The sequence below is a fragment of the Caretta caretta genome, chromosome 4, assembly GCF_965140235.1.
Source record: "Caretta caretta isolate rCarCar2 chromosome 4, rCarCar1.hap1, whole genome shotgun sequence".
Lineage (NCBI taxonomy): Eukaryota > Metazoa > Chordata > Testudines > Cheloniidae > Caretta > Caretta caretta.
In genome coordinates this window covers 145742369-145764363 of record NC_134209.1, presented here as the reverse complement: position 1 = coordinate 145764363, position 21995 = coordinate 145742369, and the positions used below count along the sequence as shown (strand labels likewise).

The 21995-nt window shown below is 42.5% G+C and overlaps 1 protein-coding gene across 4 annotated transcripts in view; it reads right to left on the bottom strand.

Annotated features, from left to right (window-relative positions):
- The window catches only part of RNF24 (ring finger protein 24), a 72439-nt gene that overhangs the window by 46669 nt on the left and 3775 nt on the right, over window positions 1–21995 (bottom strand). Inside the window, exon 1 of one of the 4 annotated variants that reach the window (XM_048846351.2) lies at window positions 13738–13834. The exons of 1 other annotated variant lie outside the window; for it this stretch is intronic. Coding sequence is in view for 1 of the 3 variants with exons in the window: in XM_048846349.2 (XP_048702306.1) it covers window positions 13621–13652 (32 nt within the window). In the remaining 2 variants the exon portion in view is untranslated. Of the gene's footprint in view, window positions 1–13620; window positions 13704–13725; window positions 13835–21995 lie in introns of those variants that run through there. 2 more of the 4 variants (XM_048846352.2, XM_048846349.2) reach the window with 2 other exon arrangements.

Sequence of the window (21995 nt, the reverse complement as noted above, 5' to 3'; positions counted from 1 at the left end):
AACCATACAGGTTACAAAAAGTGACGGATTTTGCAAGCATCTGGATATCACGTCATTCAAGAGCAAGACAATATTAGTAGCTAGTGCATACTGTTATGGAAATTCCCTTAATTACAATATTGTCCATGAAAATAACTTTCTTTCTTTGGCTATTATTTATCCCCAGCCAGTCTGATACGCATGGGAATTTGTGCAAAATAGTAACATGAACTATGACTGGCTAAGAGCACATGTCCAGGTCATGCTATTTCAGTACCAACTAGCTATCTGGAATCAGGTTTGCATCTCTTGTAGTTACCAGCTCTGTCTTTCTGATGACATGAATTATACATAAATCCGATACTTTAATCGGATTCACAGAAACAAAGAAGTTCAGAATAAAATGTATGACAATGGCCGAAACAAGAATATTAATAATCTTAATAAAATACTTGAGTGTTGTTATATTTTATATAGTACCAATATATTATAGAATTTATAGTGTTAAAAACACCATAAGATGGTACAAACTTATCCGAGACAATGTTAAACATTTGTAAATTCATGAATATGGAATACTGCTTTAGTGACACAATTTTTGATTGGCAAACTGATAAAGACCTATATTTCCCTCCACGTGTTTGTTTTATCCACACAGATTTGGGGCAGGCAACTCTCCGTTATATGTTTGTACGGTGTCTGCCAAAATGATGCCCTGGCTTCTAGGTGCTACTGTAATGCAAATGAATTATAATAAAGAGTCATCATGCCATAATGGTACCAAAGTTACCTCTCCAGAAACAGGAGAGATTAGAATAAGTGTACTGCTTTACTGTGATTTATTATGTCTTGATAAGCTTTAACTTCCTAAGTTATATTAATTCATTCACAACTTGGTCAGCAATATAATCTGAAATTTTAATTAATAAAATTAAATTTATAAGGCTCATGGAGCTACTACTAATATTTTTGCTAAGCAACCTAAAGTTCAATTAGTTTGAGAAACATGGTATAATTAATTAAAGTTACTTAACTAGTGTGTGTTTGTTCTCACAAAAAGCTGAAACTCCATCTGTAACCCTATTATTTCTTGGCATTGTGGCGACTCAGAACTGCTCCTGGTCTTATACACACACAAAGTGCACTGCAGTACACAGAGGAAGTATAATATAAGGAAACAAGTAAGGGCATAGGACCAAGTTAAGATAAGGGATATGAGTAATTTCCATGCAAGTTGCACCTACTTATGCCAAGTTGGCATTTGGCCCCGCGCATACACAACTGGAGGTTAAGACACCGATCTGGTGTTGAAATGGTGATTCAGGAGGTAGCACTCCGCCCTCAGTCACTAGTATATAAAGCCTATGCCATGAGGTTGCTATGCTGATGGATGTCCCATGTTTCAGATGAGTCATAAAACCAAAGTCTAATGACCACCAGTGGTCACTAAAGATCCTATGGATCTTTTGGCAAGAATATGGATGTTAGAAAGGAAGCATGATGGAGCAGCTGCAATGGTGAAATGGAAACAAGCATCCCCCGTGTCCTGGTCAAATTCCAAACCTACATAAAATCCCCTTCCACTTTCAATTGCTTATGACATTCTTCAATTTCTCGCCTAGCCATTAAGCAGGGCTGCTGTGTGCTCTTAAGGACTTCCCACATGCCACCCTAGAATGGTCGTATATCCCTTGCCTACTCCCTAAGAAAGTTGCAAAGTTTAATTCATGTTTTCAAAGCACAAATATTTGGATAGAAGACACTACAAAAATACAAACTTATTTAAAAGAACAAAGTAAACATGAAAGCACACTTTGTTCCAACACATCAAAGGCGTTTGTCCTCAGTGAAGACTAAGTCTATGACAAACCTGAACATTTTACAGTACAGCAATGTAAGTTACCTAAGAGTAGGAAATGAGCCCCACCCCCCCAAAATCTTTTGCAAAGTGGAAAAAAATTTCCACATCCTGCTAACTCCTAATGGCCAAGTGGAATTTTACTCAACTAAAAAAAAAAAAAAATTTACCTTTGAAATGAAAAAACTTGCAGCCTTTTTCTTTCTGAGGCCCCCCACAACATACTACAAAACTTCAGGGCCCAGCTGTGGGGCCTCAGGGCTCCTGGCTTTAGCCACCGGGTGTGTGTGACGGGGGAGAGAGCTCAGGGCTCCCCATGGCTCCGCTCTTAGCTTCAGCCCCACGGCTCTGCTCTCGGCTTCAGCCCCACGGGGGGCACCAGAGCTCGGGGCACCCGGCTTCAGCCCTGCGGCTCTCCTCCCAGTTTCATCCCTGTTGAGTTGCCAGGGCCCGAGGCCCCGCAGACCCCTGAAGCCAGCTCGCAGACCTCCTGGGGGCCACGGACCCCTGGTTGAGAACCACTGGAATAGGTGATTTTTTTTGCAGAAAGCTATAAGCGCTAGAGAAAGAGTGGTTTGTAGCTACCTCAACACTATCTAATATCACATCCAAAAATAAGTTAAAAGAAAATTAAGGTCGCAAAGTCAAGCACTCAATAGGAAATGGCAGAATTAAGGTTCCTGTGTGGCCTTAATTCAGTCCCCATGTGTATACGCATGATATGGTCTTTGATTACATGATCATATGGAAAATTTCAGACTGAATGGCTAAAGTTTGGCAAAAAGTCATAAGCAGTTCAAAATAGAGTCTTATAATGGAAAGCATCAGGCAACCTTAATTCTATGCGGCCCCATCAGCTCTGCCTACAATACAGGGCAAGAGCGGTTCACTCCTGTTATTTAAGTTAGAAAATAATCATCAAATTTGAGGAACTGCTTAAATGTACCCTTACATGTGAACGAATTTGTGCTAAGAGTGGCATGGAAATAAATGCAGAAAATAGATCATCTCTAGTTTTCATTAGTTCAAGTTCCTTCATCCAGTGCTTGTTGGGAAGGCAGGCCACAGTCTGCTCAGGGCTGATTTAACATTTTACAGAAAAATCAAAAGAACCTCTAACCAGCCTAAAATAGTGAGGAAATGAAGTTCAAAACAAAAGTAGAACATTTTTCGTTCATGATGTGCTCGGATTGGACTGAAGCAGAAATGAGAAATGGAAGTGATTCATTAGGTCATTTTGTCCATCCTCTTGCCAGTGGTTTCAATGGAAGTCCAACCCAGAAAAGTACGTGCGTGGCATAACTACAGAAAGCTTGCAGAGCAGCCAGCAACACACATTTGGAAATAGTCATAAGATCCATATCCAGTGTACTGAATCGCAGAAACCTAAATTACATCCATTAACTGCTTGTGCCCACAAAATTGTCCTACCCATGTATTTGCTTCTCCCCTCCTAGCTATGAAATAGTACTTGAAGAATTTTTTCCTTTGGCCTTTTGTTTCACTGTTTCCTGCCACAACACCTCTATAGGAGATCAAAATGTCGTGTCCCTCAGCACTGACTTTCATTTCTCGCCAGGGTGGTGGGAAAGCATGCAGCGTTTTTTCAAATCCATATACAGCGTAGGCTAGTATTAACGCTATGATGGTGGAACAATGACTCTAGTTTTAGATTGTCCAGTTTTAAAGGGTCACTATTGCCCATCTCGCATAGGCGAACAGGAACCTTGCATAATGTTGTCGCTTCTTTCGTACCCACACTTCCTTATTTTTCATAAAATACTATCATGTACTTAAAAAGAAAAGGAGTACTTGTGGCACCTTAGAGACTAACCAATTTATTTGAGCATAAGCTTTCGTGAGCTACAGCTCACTTCATCGGATGCATACTGTGGAAACTGCAGAACACATTATATACACAGAGACCATGAAAAAATACCTCCTCCCACCCCACTCTCCTGCTGGTAATACCTTATCCAAAGTGATCACTCTCCTTACAATGTGCATGATAATCAAGTTGGGCCATTTCCAGCACAAAAGTTTGTGTGTGTGGGGGCGGAGGGTGAGAAAACCTGGATTTGTGCTGGAAATGGCCCAACTTGATTATCATGCACATTGTAAGGAGAGTGATCACTTTGGATAAGCTATTACCAGCAGGAGAGTGGGGTGGGAGGAGGTATTTTTTCATGCTTTATGTGTATAAAAGATCTTCTACACTTTCCACAGTATGCATCCGATGAAGTGAGCTGTAGCTCACGAAAGCTTATGCTCAAATAAACTGGTTAGTCTCTAAGGTGCCACAAGTACTCCTTTTCTTTTTGCGAATACAGACTAACACGGCTGTTACTCTGAAACCTATCATTTACTTAGTTTCCCTTCGTGAGAGGGGACTATCTGGTAATCTTTAGGATTTCAAATTTGGTGCACAATTGGTGGCATCCTATTTGCATGTCCCCCATGTCCTGTGCTGCTACTTGTCCAGCACACAGACCAGACAGGAGGAGCAAAAGTGCTAAAATGACATGCTCAAAGGTCAGTTTCTCTCTGCTGGTCCTATTGGTCATGGGAGACCTGTGCTGTGCAGAAATAAACACAGGCAAGATCCTCTGCGATTGTTGTAGGAACTCAGGGTACAGGTGAGGTTGGAAAACTAACAAGGTAGTTTCTCTATTTCCCTATCACCCCCAAGCAACAGAGGATCATGTCTATTCTGTTTCCCATTGCCCAGCAACAGCAGCAGAGTGAAAATGACTAGGATCCTGCCATGTTAGTACTTCTAGCCAAATGATGTGTGCAGCTGGAGAAGAAATGATGTGATGAGACTCATCTTGGTCTCACTATCCCTGTCAGGTCTCACTATCCCTGTCTGGTATGTACTCAGATATTGGGGATTTGGGTTTACACACTACTGTGTTGACCCCCTCAGGCCAAGTGGAGGAGGAGAGGTGTAAAGTGACACACACAAAGATTAAGTGAATTGTCCAAGGTGACAGAGTCAGGAGTAGAACACTGGACTACAAGCTCTCATCCTCTGCTTTAAGTACTAGATCACACTCCAAGCAACTCTCCACTAATATTTCCCCCTGAATTTGAAAGGGAAGAATCCTTGACACACAAACAAAATTAAAACTCCAGATCCATGTGCAATTCTTCACAGTGGCGCCAAATGGCTCTCCTTTCAACACAAATCCATATGTTCCTTTTAAATAAAGACACTGAAAGCCAGGAATGAAGCTGCTCCATGAGATGTGGATGTAGAAACACAACATCCTCTTTCTGCTTCATAGCAGTCAACGTTCCAGGCTGGCATTTCACAATAAAGATAAAAACAGCACTCTACCGTTATTGCTCAATTCAGTTAATTTCTTCCTCTTTCCCACTGGCCTCTAGCTTGCTGTGCCCATTCTTGGCCTCCCGTGTCTTCCCTGTACATGATTACTAGAGTCCACTGTGGAATACAAACAGGAAACCCTTGTACCACTGAGCAGTAAATTCATGGATACTATGAGGCCAGATACAGTTAGCTATAGGTAAGGCTGCGATTCTGTCATAGAGGTTGCAGAAGTCACGGATTCCATGACTTTCTGCGACCTCCATGACTTCCACAGCTGCGGTGGCCGGCGCAGCTGTCGCCAGGCCAGCCACACTGGCCGCTGCTTGGAGATGTGCCAATATCAGCAGTGGCCCCGGGGGCAGCCAGAGCAGCAGCCCCAGGGACAGCCCCAAAGGCCATTGGGAGAGTAGTCCCCGGGGGCCTTGAAGCAATGGGCTGCTGGGGGCAGTCAGCCCTCACTGCTGGAGCAGGGGCCCCACAGAGTAGCGGGGCCCCAGGCGCAGAGATTTAGTCATCATGGGTATTTATAGTAAAAGTCATTGACAGGTCACAGGGCAGTGAATTTTTGTTTACTGCCTGTGACCTGTCCATGACTTTTACTAAAAATACCCGTGGCTAATTCTTAGCCTTAGCTACATGGCAAGTGCACTGGTGATCCATGGATTTACAATGATGACTGAATAAGGGCAGAGGCTCAGAGAAGGAAGTCATTAGGTACAGGGTCCCTCCAAAAGTCTGATCCCCCCAAAATCCTGAAAACTACTTTCTTTGCCAATTCATGAATTGTTATACAATGACAGGGGTTCTCAAACTGGGGATCACAAGGTGGTTATGTGGGAGTCATGAGCTGTCAGCCCCCCGGTCAGCTGTGGGGCTGGACCTGTCAACCCCGCACATGGCTAACAGCCCCAGCTCTGCTTTGCCCCCCCAGGTGTGGGACTGACAGCCCCAGCCCCCAGGGTGTAGGAGTCACACTCAGAGGCTTGCTGTGTGAAAGGGATCACCAATACAAAAAGTTTGAGAACCACTGTACTAAAACAAGGAGTGCTGCTAAGGAGAACGTGAATAGGCCCGCTCATATCTTTTATGTTAATACACAGACATCTCATCATTTCTCTAACGGAGTATAGTCAGAAATAAAATACCAAGAGATTAATAGTCTGCACAGCATATGTTTAAGGTAGGCATCTTGTGTTAGTTGCAGGAATGCTGTCGGTCACCAAGAACCAAAAAGGTAAATGAAATAAAGACTAGCTGAGTTCAGAATGGGGATACAGAGGAGGAACTAAATAAGGTGGCTATATTATCTCAAAAGATTTTAGGGAGTAGTTTGAAAAGGGACCAGGTGGCTCCAAGGACTAGCTGTGGAACAGCCAAGTAGCATGGGGCTAGAAGGGAAGAATCTTTATTCCTGGGGGAATTCTGCACCACTGCACACTGCAGAATTTTGCAGAAATTAATGCAGTGCATTCAGAATTTCCTTTCCCGCACAGAAATGGGATGCAGTGCTGCTGGCCGCCACTAGGGGATGCTGGACCCAACAGGGTCCAGCTCACACACAGAAAACACTGCCAGGGGAGGGAGCAAGAGGGTTCCTGGCAGCTGCAGTTCCCAGCATGCCCTGAGGGAAGGAGACGGCGGTGCGTAGGAAACTCCATGCAAGCCTGGGACCCAGCATCAGGCTGTTTCTCCCTCTGGATCCCTGGGCTCTGGGGGAGGGAAGGGTGTATTGGCTGGCAGGGGCACCATGGCTGGGCTCTGGGGGGGGAGGGGTTCTGGGTGTCTGGCCCCCTGGCTGGGCAGGAGGCAGAGAAACAGGAACTGGGTTGTCATAGGGGTTTCTTTAACTCTCTACTCCTGGGGGAATTTTCTGTGTGTGTGTGTATTGTTACAGACATACTTGCTGACAGGTTTTTTGAAATAAATTACCAAAATAATTGAAACTGGTGTGATTATCTAGTGTTATTTTGATAAATAAAATTTGCAGAATTTTAAAATATTGTGCACAGAACTTTTATTTTTTGGCACAGAATTTTTAATTATTTGGTGCAGAATGCCCCAGGAGCAAATCTTGTACTGCTGTTACCCTCATTCCTTGTTCTGTGAACACAAGACTTCAGTCTCCAGGGATGCCCAAAGTAGCACTTCATCATGAAGTAAGCTGTAGCTCACGAAAGCTTATTTTCAAATAAATTTGTTAGTCTCTAAGGTGCCACAAGTCCTCCTTTTCTTTTTGCAGATACAGACTAACACGGCTGCTACTCTGAAACATTATTTAAGAACCTTAAAAAAAAAAAAAAGGCATTCCTCACCCTACTCCGATAGGAATTTGTGCCAATGCGTTTTTACTGTTTGTTTTACATCCTTCCTGATGCCAACAGAAGATGTTAACCTCAAAATGTGCTAAATATATGGTTTCTCTTTCCCCACATTTTAAAGTAACAGCTGTTTTCTGTGGAGGAGGAGGAAAGGTTTTCAGAATTCTCAGCAGTTTGGTGGGAAGAAAAAAAAAAAGTCCTAATGCAAGTTCACGCAATATTTTGGGCCGCATCTTGTGATTTTTCAATACTGTGTATGCTTTACTATCGGCAAGCGGAATTTTTCAACTGTTCTGAGGCGGTTAAAGAAATTCCATGGAATTGTAAAGAGTCAGGGATACTGAGATTCCACTATCCCACGCTGGGAACTGCAGCAGGGGAAATGAAGAGAACTGAATACTGTGACTCCCTCCGCAACACTGCAAAATTGGCCAGTGAACGCAGCAGCATTCCTGGGGCCTTGCACAGGGTGTAGTGTTGTTTGAGTAAACAGTGACAGCCATAAAACAACATGATTTTCCCTCCTACAGTTCCTCCCACCCTACTGTATACTCAGTGGTACGAGCCTGCACAGTTTATAAAATAAAACAAAACAAATCCAAAACCTGATCATGTCATTTTACAGGATGAATTTGAAACAGGAAAAAAAAATTACAGTAATTTACTGTTGTGCTCTCATTATTAAGGGTAAAATTCAATTTTGATTATAAGCCAGGCTGATACTGTCTGCCCCCTTAAGAAATTCACAAGCCAAACTGTAGTGGCCTCAAAATTAGTAGTTTAAGTCTGGGCTAGAGGTAGAATTTTTCATCCACGTAATTGGATAAGAGGTTATTAAATTATGACACCCTTAAAATAGGAGTATTCATCTCAGTTCAGCAAATCTAAGTTCTTTGGCCATTTATATTACTTTTTGACTAGATGATTTCAGTTCACTAAGTTTTGTCTCTTCTCTAGTTTTTAATCAATAAACTATTAGCATTTCAAACATCAGAAGGGCACATTGGATCAGAGAGGCTTACACTGACTGCTAGAGACCTACAGTGGCTGCAGGATTTTTTTTTTTTTTTAAGTTAAGTTTCTAGCCTTTTTCCTTGCAGAAGCAGACCTCAAAGTGTGTAACTCAACTGTATGTCAATGAAAAAAGGAAAAATTTCGAAGTTAATCAGACCAGCTGTTTGCAATTAAGATGTTTAAAAAATGGTGTTTGGTTCTGTTGCGGGGGAGGAAACCTCTTCCCCACTTCTGCAGCCAGATACTAGCTAGAGAATAGAAAGTCAAAGGCAACTGCAATGAAGTTGGATTTTTTTATGCAATAGATGCACGTGTATAGCAGGTTGGTAGGGGGTGCACAGGAATAACTCCCTGATGGGTTGCCTACCCGAGTTCCCAATTCCTCTGTTTCCTTGTTTAGGTTTTTTATCGGCTTAAACCTTAACTCTGAATTTTCCAGTTTTCAATTCTAAAACTCACCCACTACGTTAATACAAAGATTTTTACCTTTATGTTACTGCTTGCAGCCTTAACTTCACTTTACAGTGGTTTTTTGGGCCTAGGATACACTATTTATTGAGATTTATTGTAAGATTGCTGCAAAGATATTGGGAGTGCCTAGGAAAATTAAGCCACCAGCACAAGAGAGAGCGCTGCAGTGGTCAAGAGGTCTTATACCAGAACTTTATAACTTCATGTAATTAGAGTCTTCTACTGGAAGGCAAAAGATATAGGCACCAGCCACACAACTTAGCAACGAGCATCCAGGCTATGCAAAGTATCTCTTTAAAAGGTCAAGAGAGCATATGACGCAGTTGAGTAGTAATACAAGCTTTTAATACAGGCTAAAGATACTTTAAACTGGTCCATTTATCAAACCATAATCTCAACCTGTCAGCATTCCCAAGTCCCTCTTGCTACCACTATGCAAGCCTCTCAGCAGGAGAAAAGAAATTGAGCAGACTGTTTCTTTCCTCAATTCCACCCTCCCTACTTTCTATACACTTTGTACCACCTCTGTCTTTAGGAAAAACTCAGCAAAACGTAAGCTTAAATTTTAAAAACAAAAGACTGGAATTAAACCTACACCGGGGCTCCACAGGCTAAACTGTGTTGGTGGAATGATAATTTTTTTTAAGTGCAGAAGAGCAGCATTATTGAAATTCTGTAAGAGAAAACAGTTTTCCTCAGCTCCATGGGGGCTGCCATGTTAAATCACATTTGAATTCACAGAACAAGGCTGCTCAAATACCACCATGGCAGCTATTGGCACATTTCAATGAGACTACCATGGCCTCATTAGTGCAGTGGAAATCATGAGCCTTCCTTTGTATACATTAAAAGAGCACATCTTTGAAAGCATACTGGGGGGCAGCCAGGGTTTTCCGGCTTGAAGCTCGGCAATTGGACAATGAGGATCACCTAGCCTACCTAGGTCAAGCAAATACAGAAATAAAACAAGCTGGGGAGAAAATTATTTTAAACTAGCCACACACAAAGGAAGATTTTAAGCAGTACTTTGAAGGGGGAGAGGGAGGGTCAGTAGGGTGTAACTTAATCCTTACCTTCAGATCTGTCCAACTAAAACCTACTTTTCCTGGACTCCAAGGAACAGCATTTTTGCAATAGGGTCTTTTTTTTATTATTAGAATTAAGAGTGGTTCTTTTTTTTTACATTTTTGGAATGTAAGTACTTAATTTGATCTTTCTCCCCTTCACATCAGATACAAGAGGGCTAGAAAAACAGCCCTTCCTTTCTGGTCCAACTAGGGTCTGCCAGTCACCCACAGGAGGCAAGGGGACTGATTCTGAAGTCCTTTTCCTACAAGTTAAAACTCATTCTAAACAAACAAATGAAGGTTACATAATCAAGTGGCTTCAAAAATAAATCCTCTTTGTGTATGATCCTGCATACCTCATTCGGGCAAAACTCCAGGGTCAGTTGCAATTCCCCCTGTGTAGGAGCTGCAGAAAGGTACCCTAAATATCTTATGGTATTGTCTTCACTAGCATCGTTAAAGCGCGGCTGCGGCAGCCTTTAACATGGCTGTGTAGTCACGGCACCAGTGCCGGGAGAGAGCTCTCCCAGCGCTGTAAAAAACCCATCCCCAAGGGGGGGGTAGCTACCCCCGCGGCTCCAAGCACGGGTGCACTGTCTACACTGCCACTTTACAGCACTGAAACTTGCGGCGCTCAGGGGGTGTTTTTTCACATCCCTGAGCGAGAAAGTGGCAGCGTAGACAAGGCCTGAGAAATGAACAACACTGAGTATGCACCAACTGCATTCTTTTTTAGTCTTTTAAATAAAAGGAAAAAACCAGGTATCAATTCAAGTTCTTGGATTTATTAAAAAACCCTACAAATAAATTCAATATTTAAATTAAAAAAAAAATCTTACTAACAGCAAATAGATTCCTTCTTAAACCTATACTACTTTGGGTACACAAATGGTGGTGTGCTGCTTAAAAAAAAAAAAAAAAAAAAAGAGATAATCCCTGCAATTTTATAAACCGCTAATCCATTGATCTCATTGAAAAGGATTAGAATTATTCTCTTACTAGCAAATTAAAGGAGTTCTGAACCTGATGTAAAGGAAAGCAAAGCACAATCCACATCCTGCAGAGACTGCTACCACACAGAAAGTCACAGATGAGGAACCCTCATCTGGCTTCCCATTAAAGAACAACTACTCTTTCCCCCGTAAGTAAGCAGAGTCAGGACTGAGAACTACCCTGCCCCATAATATATGGCATGCAAGAACAAATTCAACCCAACTGCTATTTTAGTCAGTCTGACTATTACACAAGGTAGTTGAAACATCTGAGTTCACGTCCAAGATGAATTCCTGCCATGTATGAAGCACCATGAGAAACCTATGGGCAAGTCTACACTATACAATTACGCTGACCTAAGTTACGCTGACATACAGCCACTGCAGTAATTAAATCGCATTTGCATGTCCACACTATGCTCCTGTGTCCGTGGTGTGCGTCCTCACCAGGAGTGCTTGCTTAACTATCAGTGTGGGGCACTGTGCGGTGGCTTCTAAAAGGCAGCAACAGTCAACGTAAGCAATTCAGTGTCTACACTGACACTACGTTAACCTAACCACATCGACCTAAGCGCTACACCTCTCGTGGAGGTGGAGTTATTAAGTCGGTGTAGAGGGTGAGTTGCATCGGTGGGAGTTACATTTTAGTGTAGACACTTAGAGAGTCAGGTCGATGTAAACTGCCTTACATCAATCTAACTGTGCAGTCTAGACCAGAGCTATGAATGACATCATGACATTTTGCGGAAGAAAATGTGTCACAGAGATGTTCTCTATGCACTGTCTTACAGTCTCAGTTGTTGGAGGAGGAAAGTAACAATTGATACATCGGCTCCATAAAAACAAATTTATTTTGCTCTGGTCACTGGACACTGAAAAGTTCAAAACAGTTTCAGCAGAACCTCCCTCTCTTATCAGCAAGCCTGATAATTCTCTCAAAAATCCTGGCAGTCTCACCCCATTTCACAGCCAAGGTTTAACGGCAGAGTTCTGTAGTCAAAACTTGCACTTCTAAGATTTAATTACTTGTAAAAATATACTATAGGATATCTATGGAAGTACTGTGAAGTATTATCTGTCATTAGAAACCAACTACATTTCTCAAAACAGACTACATTGTGATACAATACCTTTGATTTTTAAATAGTCATATTTATTCAATCCTTCATTAGCAAGATCCTACTGCGAATTTAGTTCCTGTGTCATAAAAAACACTCTCAGACAATGAAAAGAAATCAAAATAGAAAGTGCATTAAACAATGGACAGATGATATAACAGACAATTTATTTGAAGGGAATCAAGTCAAATCTGACCCAAAATGTAGATAGAGTAAAAAGTAAGCTTTTGCCAATATAAATCTCTTAAAAAATAAAATCCACTGACACCTCCACTGAAGTTCTGAATTGTATCTAATCCTGGTCTATGTGGGGAAATTGATTGGCCCAGCTATAGCAGAATATTTATTTGGTTAGAGATATGCCAGTCAATTTCTGCATGTAGACAAGCCGTAAAGAATGACTGAGAAAGAAATTAAACAGCACGAAAAGGGAAGCCACATCTCTGTTCTCAGGCTCTTTTCCTACTACAGTGAATGCTATGAGTAATCTCCATTCATGCAAACATTCAGCTGAAAAAGCAGTCACTCCCTTTCTGCTTTTCAGCAACGTCACAATATCACACTCAGCATGCAACATTCTTTGTGTAAGCATGTAAAAGAGGCCAAATGTATAAACAATAAGCTAAAAACAGAACTCACATTATAGTTTGATGTAAGCCCACGCTCATTTTGTAACAATGACCTCACTGCTCTTACACCTGATCAGCGCTGTCATCACTTGATAAATATTAGCACTGCAACATTTGACCACATGGACTTTACATTGCTTTGAATTAAGACTGCCAGTGCAATGGCAGCTACTGCACATGCATATACCCTCTCTATGAAGCAACATAAATTACAAATGTCCATTTGCAATCACAATACTGTACATTAGTCTGCAGTCACAACCGTCCCTTCTTGTATTTTAACTTATCGTTATCAAATCACCAGTTTAAATACTTCCACTCCCAATATTTCAAATTTTCATGTTAGCACAAAAGTTTCCTTCATAAACCAGACTAGCTCATATTGAGCAGACATATTTCATGCCAATCGCCTTTTCTCATGACTTTTCTCTAATGGCGAGAACTTTGCATTTAAATCATCTACTAGGAGTCTGGTTTCAGAGGAGCAGTCGTGTTAGTCTGTATTCACAAAAAGAAAAGGAGTACTTCTGGCACCTTAGAGACTAACAAATTTATTTGAGCATAAGCTTCCATAGCTCACGAAAGCTTACGCTCAAATAAATTTGTTAGTCTCTAAGGTGCCACAAGTACTCCTTTTCTTTTTACTAGGAGTCTGTTCATCTTAAAAGCACCGATTTATAGGAGTTCAGGTACATGAACCCTAATGTGAGAGAACAGAAAAAACAGTGCACCTCCAATACCCAAGCCTTTCCTGCTATTACCATAGTAATGCTGGATATTTAAACCACTACAGAGCAGGCGCTACCTGTATTTAACTACTAGTATCAGAGCACAACTTACAGAAAACTGGACATCTGAACGGAGATGGACATCTGTAAAGAAATTAAAAACAAAAACACACACACACAATACAGCAGCAGTTGTCAAACAAAGAGCTCCACTAACCCCACGACTCACTGGCACTGCTGGGGTGATAGCTGTGGTGTTTTAAATTAATACAGCTCAGACAGCCCTGACGAAGCGCAGGAGTTGTAACTGACACACACATCTGCTATGACAGTCACAGCCAACAAACAAAATGAGAGATGGGTTTTTAAAACAGCACCACTGTTTTTTAATCATCAACCGAGAGGCACTCATAAAAACAATGTTAATGATCGATCAGAGGGCAAGAATGCATTAGTCCCATCAGATAAGAGTTATTGTTCCAGTGACAGATTCTCTATAACAATAAGAAAAGGAGTACTTGTGGCACCTTAGAGACTAACAATTTATTTGAGCATGAGCTTTCCTGAGCTACAGCTCACTTCATCGGATGCATACCGTGGAAACTGCAGCAGACTTTATATACACACAGAGAATATGAAACAATACCTCCTCCCACCCCACTGTCCTGCTGGTAATAGCTTATCTAAAGTGATCATCAAGTTGGGCCATTTCCAGCACAAATCCAGGTTTTCTCACCCTCCACCCCCCCACACACAAATTCACTCTCCTGCTGGTAATAGCCCATCCAAAGTGACAACTCTCTACACAATGTGCATGATAATCAAGTTGGGCCATTTCCTGCAAAAATCCAGGTTCTCTCACCCCCTCACCCCCCTCCCAAAAACCACACACACAAACTCACTATCCTGCTGGTAATAGCTCATCCAAAGTGACCACTCTCCCTACAATGTGCTATTACCAGCAGGAGAGTAAATTCGTGTGTGGGGGGGTGGAGGGTGAGAAAACCTGGATTTGTGCTGGAAATGGCCCAACTTGATGATCACTTTAGATAAGCTATTACCAGCAGGACAGTGGGGTGGGAGGAGGTATTGTTTCATATTCTCTGTGTGTATATAAAGTCTGCTGCAGTTTCCACGGTATGCATCCGATGAAGTGAGCTGTAGCTCACGAAAGCTCATGCTCAAATAAATTGGTTAGTCTCTAAGGTGCCACAAGTACTCCTTTTCTTTTTGCGAATACAGACTAACACGGCTGTTACTCTGAAACCTGTCTCTATAACAATAGTGTTCTTAAAAATAATGGTCTTTTCCTCTTGAGTATAAAGAGAAATGCAATAATGAGCTAGCTACTTTGAAGAGAGATGCATTTTTTTCTTTGATTCATTTTAATATACTGAATCCCTAAATATATAATACAGTTTAAAGTAATCCTTTCTGGTGATTATATTTCTCTAGTACATTAATCTGTATGTCCACAGTGTTCTTGCTTTCAATGTGTTCTTTGCATATCTCAAATGTAAAGATGGTTTAAAAAGAGCCTTTTAATTTTAAAAATAAAAAGGTGGTCAGGCTATGTGTTTAAACACAGGAAAGTAGGGGCCGGTGGACATTTTTAAAATTCTGGTAAAATTCTAATTTAAATATCAGATTTAATATCAGAACATTCCTAGTATTCTTCTGACACAATACTTTCAGATTCTTTTTTACTATAAAGCTTTTCCTCAAATCATTGTAGAGTTAAAAGCCATATTGGAAAATTGATTCCTGGATGGCTAATACTCTAGATTACGCAAACAAAAATATAAATATCTTTGTACTTTCCACCTTCTTATCACTTTGGCCAGGGTGGATAACTAAAGTAGACAAGACAGTTTCATGCACAGGTTCTCATGAACTAAGACACTGTTAAAAGTCACAACCTGTCCAGATGAAATGTTTCAATACTAAGATTTTTTTTTAATTTTATGAATTCTGTAAAACAAACCCACAAAATCTAAATTTGGACCTAGAAACACCTGATAGCTTGACAGTGCCCTTAAAAACCTACTAAAGAGGGATATATTATAACAACTGGACGCCTAAACCTGGTTTACTCCCACATCTGCTTCCTCCTCTTCCCATGCCCAAAAACATCTCTGGAGAAAGTCTCACGATCATGCAGTCTTCCTCCACTGCAACTCTCTTCTCTCCCTCCTTCAGTACTGCTGTAGACTCTTACCAAACAGCTTTATTTCTCCATCCTCATTGACTCCTATACCTCAAACTCTATTAGGGGTTTGCTATATTTAACTCACTCTTTGCAAAATCTTGCTTGTTTTTCAAAGAAAAAAATTGTCAGATCATCTTATATGGTCCCCATATACTGAAGTATCTGAGCCCCACACAATATTTAACGGCTTTTTTGCTCACAACACTCCTATGAGATAGGGAACTAAGGCACAGAGAGGCTAAACAAACTTGCTCAAAGTTACACAGGAAGTCTGTGGCAGAGCAGGGAATTGAACTCAGGTCTCCCAAGTCCAGGCCATGGACTATTCTTCTCTAGAGGAAAAGCTGCCACCACAACCTCCCTTCCCTTCCCTCTCACTCTCTTCTGCTTTTCCCTGCCAACATGTATCCTCTCCTTCTGTCAGAATGCTGTCTTCCACTCCATTCTCTCCTAACTAATCAACCTACTGCGTTCCCACTCTCAGCCATCCCCTTTCTCTCCTCCTTCACCTTTCAACCTTTTCTGGCCAATTTCACTCAAAATACAAGCCTGCTGTGGTCTTAACTCAGCTGCTTCTCTAACTTTGCCCCACCTCCACCTCAGTGAACATGCCATTGCCTTGAGATCCTCTCCTCCATTTTAGATTCCATCCAGTCCCTCCTAACCCTCTCCAGTCCACACAAACTGCTCTCCCCAAGGTTTCTAATGATCATTTCCTCTCAAGATCCTAGGGCCTGTCCTTCATTTGCCTTGACTTCTCTGCTGCTCCTGGCACTGTTGATAGGACACTGCTAAAAATCATGTCCTTTCTTGGCTTGAGATACCATCTTTCCTGGGTTCTCTTCCTACCTCTCGGATCACTTCAAAATCTTTCAGTAGGGTGGGAGTCTTCAACACACACCCATCTCTCTGTGTGACAGTCCCACAGGGCTCCAGTCTTGATCCTCTCCTCTCTTTAATCCCTGTAGACGGGTGACTTCATTGCTCACAGAGGTTTAAACTGTCACCTATATATGGCTAGGTTTCAGAGTAACAGCCGCGTTAGTCTGTATTCGCAAAAAGAAAAGGAGTACTTGTGGCACCTTAGAGACTAACCAATTTATCTGAGCATAAGCTTTCGTGAGCTACAGCTCACTTCATCGGATGCATACTGTGGATGCATACTTTCCACAGTATGCATCTGATGAAGTGAGCTGTAGCTCACGAAAGCTTATGCTCAAATAAATTGGTTAGTCTCTAAGGTGCCACAAGTACTATATATTGCTGAATCACACCTATCCTCTGGGCTCTCAAGCCATCTCTCTCAATTCGCTCCTCATCTCAGCCTGTCTATCCAACGGTTCTCCTCCGAGAAGTCTCCACCAGCTTACACTTAACATAGCCAAACTGAGCTCATGCTTTCCCCCCAAACCTTCTTCACTAATGCCGCTTCCTGTCACTGCCAATACACCACCACCCTCCATAGCTGAGCCTCATTGTGGGTCATCCATCTTGAATTCCTCCCACCCTTACCTCATACATCCAGGCTGTAACTTAAGTCATGCCACGTCTTTCTTCACATCCTGTTTAAAGATCTAACCTCTTCTGTTTGTCCTAACAGTCAATACTCTCATCCAGGCCCTCGTTGGTCCTAATGACTGCTGACTCCCCCTTCTGGTCCCCTAGCACTGCCATACAAAAAAGCAGCTACAAAGATCACCACCTTTGCCTCACCACCTTCTCTTTGTATTCATACTCTGGCTCTCCCTATAGCAACAAATCAAGCTCAAGCTTCTCAAACTTCATAACTCTGCTTTCCCTATTTATCTGAGCTTGATTTATCACATTACAACCTGCCTCCTCTGTTCCACCCATTGGGCAGCTTCTCACACAAACATACCTTATGCCTTCTTCCACACTGACCCTTATGCACTGAGCACCCACACTGAATTGTACTCTAAGGCCAATAACCTCTCCTCAAGACGCACCTCTGCCATGATGCCTACAAGAAATCAGCCAATTAATAGCAGCTTGAGGACAAGCTGCTCCGCGTGGTTGGTACTTTTACATCATGATGATGAAAAAAACTCTATGTGTACACAAAAATTGTATTTTTGATAGTGTTCCCCTCCCTTTACATGCCACTTCCTAGTCAACTGTTCAGAGCAAGGACCGTGTTTGTTATTTGTTTGCATAAAAGACTGCTAATCCTGATCAAGATCTCTAGACACCACCATATTATAAATATTATAAAATGATGACTAAGAGAACTAACAGGCCCTTGTAGTTTGCTGGGCCCACCAGATTTTGTAGAACAGACTATCTTTGCTGCTTGGAAAAAAATCTCGTTCTCTCTTTTCAGGAATAAATAAGTTAGTTCAATTAACTGATCAGCGCCAGTGAAAGAGGCTATCGTAGTCAATTGCTGGTTTGATAGTTCATCTGTCCCCTCCAGATGAATGAATGGCCAATAAGTTCCACTAGCTCAGAGGTTTAACTTCCTAACTTTTGCAGCAAATATGTACCTTTTAGAATGGGTCACCTCCAGGAGAGTGGTTATTATGGTTAAGGTAGAAGCAACCAAGAGGCTCCAGCTTGTGCAAAACACGATAGCCCAGCTCCCTAGCTAGAGGAATCACATCACCCCTGTACTCTATACACTCCATTGGCTCACAGTTCATTTCCAATTCAAGACCCTGAGCCTTATTTCCACAGTATGCATCCGATGAAGTGAGCTGTAGCTCACGAAAGCTCATGCTCAAATAAATTGGTTAGTCTCTAATGTGCCACAAGTCCTCCTTTTCTTTTTATGAATACAGACTAACACGGCTGTTATTCCGAAACCTGTCATTTACAAGGCTGTGAGCAGGTCAAGGCTTTTGTATATCTGAAATAGCCTCTCCAACTACAAGCCTCTGAGCCAAGTGTCTTCTGGGACAATGCAGCTAACAAGGCCTAGAAGAAAAGTTGCAAAACTGTAGATAAAATGTCTTGGGTCAACAACGCTCAACTTTGACATCAGTTCTATCTCCCGCAATAGCTAAGCCAAAGCCTAGCCAGCTTCAGAACATATTACAAGATCCAGCTATGAGCCATAGATGTTCTGCCATAACAGAAAGTTAGGAAACCCTAATATTTGGGGTGAAAGTTTTAAGAACTAAACCAAAGCAAAAATGTTCAGGCCTACTTTATGTACACATCATAAAGAATTAAAATGGGTCACAATTTTTTTCTGCTGTATGGGTCACCTTTAAACAGCTGCTGCATTCCACTGGGGTATGAATGCTTCCCATATAAATTCAGACCTTGAGATCAAAGGCTTTGCATAGTGATTATCATCTCCAGGAAGAAGCTTCCTCTGCCTTTGCATTACCCTAGGGCTGGCCTTGGTTTACTGACTGCACAGAGGAGAGAGTGAATGGCTAGGGGAAAAGCTGGAGCAGCAGTAGAGGTTGACCAGTAAGACCACCTTGTGTTCTATTTAGAATCACTGATTCTACTGATGTTCTGTGAAGGGTAAAATAGCTTTGTTGATCTCTACCACTGCAAGAGCAGGAGAGTTATGCATTTGGAACGACACTTGGATGGCAGCAGCCTGATATACCTGTAGCCTATGACAAAGTCAGTTGCTGCTTGTGTAACATACTGGTGGGTGGGTGGGTGTTACAGGCTCCCCTTCTGCACTGTTCCAGTGGATAAGTTTTTACAGCCCCCAGGTACAGAGCTTTGGCTCAAACTGATGCAGCTCAGGCTTTCAAGTCTGCAGGTTCCCAGTTCCATCCTTGGTGCATCTGCCAAGAGGACAGACATCATGCTTGCTATGACTTTCATTGGCTAGATCAGCAGAGGATGGGCCCTCACTGCTGCTACAATGTCCGAGCAGGGGGGAACAAACACCCCTGGTTCAGTTTCTAACGGTGAGCTTGAGCTTAAGGCCAGTGGAGAAGTGCTGGCTTTGTAGATGACTAAAGAGAAGCATAAAGATGGAAAGGGTCCTGTGTTTTAATGTGCAAAGGTGTGGTCCATAGGCATAAAAAAGCCTTCACTTTATGTTATTATCCCAGTCTCTTGTCTAGTCTCTCATCTACCCTTTTCAGGAGAGGTTATCGAGGAAGTGTTGGCTGGGAAGCCCCAATACCACTTGGATCAGATGATACAGAGCTCAGTCTAGAATCATAAACATTAAGGTCAGAAGGGACCATTATGATCATCTAGTCTGACCTCCTGCACAATTCAGGCCACAGAATCTCACCCCCCATTCCTGCAATAAACCTCTCACCTTTGTCTGAGCTATTGAAGTCCTCAAATCATGGTTTAAAGACTTCAAGGTGCAGAGAATCCTCCAGCAAGTGACCCAGGCCCCATGCTGCAGAGGAAGGTGAAAACCCCCCAGGGCCTCTTCAAATCTGCCCTGGAATCAAACAGTCTCATGTCATGGAGGCAGCTCTGATCAATGTAGCGGTACTAGCGGACAATCTTCTGGTGATGGATTTGCCCTTGCTGATGTCAGCAGCCACTCAAAGATGCCTGGGTTTTAGTTGCTTTCAGTCTGGAACGCACAACTGAATCTAGCCTGTGGCAGCCTGTCTAACTTCCCCCTCCTCCTCGCCTTGAGGAGATCTACTGGAGTCTCCCTTGGCTAAAGCATGTACTATACACAGAGAGATGCACCAGTGGGAGTCTGGGCTAGAAACCTGTTCCCCTGGCTGCCAGTCCCAGGCCTGAACAACTAGACCACACTGCCTCTCCTGGCTGTCTCTGGCATCTGGTACAAGGCTTTCCCACATTGGTCAATACATTTTGGATTCTTTCCACCCCTCCCAGAGATACCATGGCTTTGCTCTGAGACTTTCAGGGGTATTTCTGCGGGCGGGAGGGGGGAGCTAGGGAGGAATTATGGAGATTGCTTGGACCAGCGGCAAGGGCCAAAGGTACAAAGCCACATAAAGATGGGAGGGTTTAGGGGAATGCCTTGAACGCTTGTGGTGCATTTTAGATGCATTTCCATGCATGTTAAAATAACTGGGACTTCTCCCCCCACAGAGAAACCTGGACCTCTCCCAACTATCTATGACCAAGGAGAGGGCATGCCCCCCCCTTGTTGTGCCCAACCCCCACCCCTAAACAGGGTGAAGGGGAGGATCAGCCCTAGGAAAACTGCCCTTCTATTCTGCATAGGGCCCTTAATTACCTAGGTCAGTTCTGGGCCTCCTTATCAGGTTGAGCTTCCTCTGTCCCATTCCCTCTCTCTTCCTGCTGCCCCGCCCTGCCCCTCCTCCCCTGCAGACTGCACAGTGAGGGTCTGACAGGAGGCAAGCTGCAGTGATTCTGAATGGAGTTTGGGGCACTGGATTCACCATTCAAGCCACAAAGCTGCATGTCGTGCACTAACTGCCCAAGCGGACCTTACTGGCACACACTAGGTACCAGAGCACATCAACATAGTCCAGCAGGGTCACAGTTAGAGCACAGCCCGTGGCTTGGGCAGGGAAACAAGCAACATCTTGGCCCACTCAAAATCTCCATAGCTTGTTTCCTATCAGACACTCACTGCAGTCTGTGCATGTGCCATAAGGGTGGTGAAGAACACCCCCCAGAGCTGCGGAACTATTTGCTGTGTTTGTCAGGCGTGCATGTGTGTGTGACTCATCAAGTATGCGCATGCTTGCAAAATTTGTAGGCTTAAACCTGAATTAGTAATTACATGTAAAAATCAGGAGCATTACAGAAAATTAGGGTGGGTTGGCATCTCTGCCCGCCCCCAAGGAGTTCTTCCTTTTGAGACTATTTTCTTTTTTTCTGTATTATTTGAGGGAAAAACTAGCTAGTTTTTCTGGGCTCTGGGCCAAGATTTTCTTTAAGGTTTTGCTATAGATTGCCTAGCACTCCAAATATAGTAACCAGAGGAAGTGCTTTATGAATACAGTAACTGAATAAATAATCTGTTTCACCTGTGTTAATTTTATTATGTAACTAGTTTAAGGTAGTTTTATTTACATCTGATATAAACACGTACCAAGAAGATTGTAGTTGCTTAGTTTATTAATAAACATTGTAGGTTACCCAGGTTGGGATCAAGAATAAAGTCTGAAACATTCCATTCCATTTTTGCTGTCTCATAACTCAAACAGGAAGAATATGGGCAAATTTTGTTTTATTCATCAGTGTAGTTTATCGAGACAAGCCATTTCACTGTTTGGACTAAATGGGCCAAACTTATCTATGGTGTAACTCCACACACTTAGAAGTTACACCTGGAATTATTCTGGTATATTGTATTTCCCTTACTAAGCAATAAC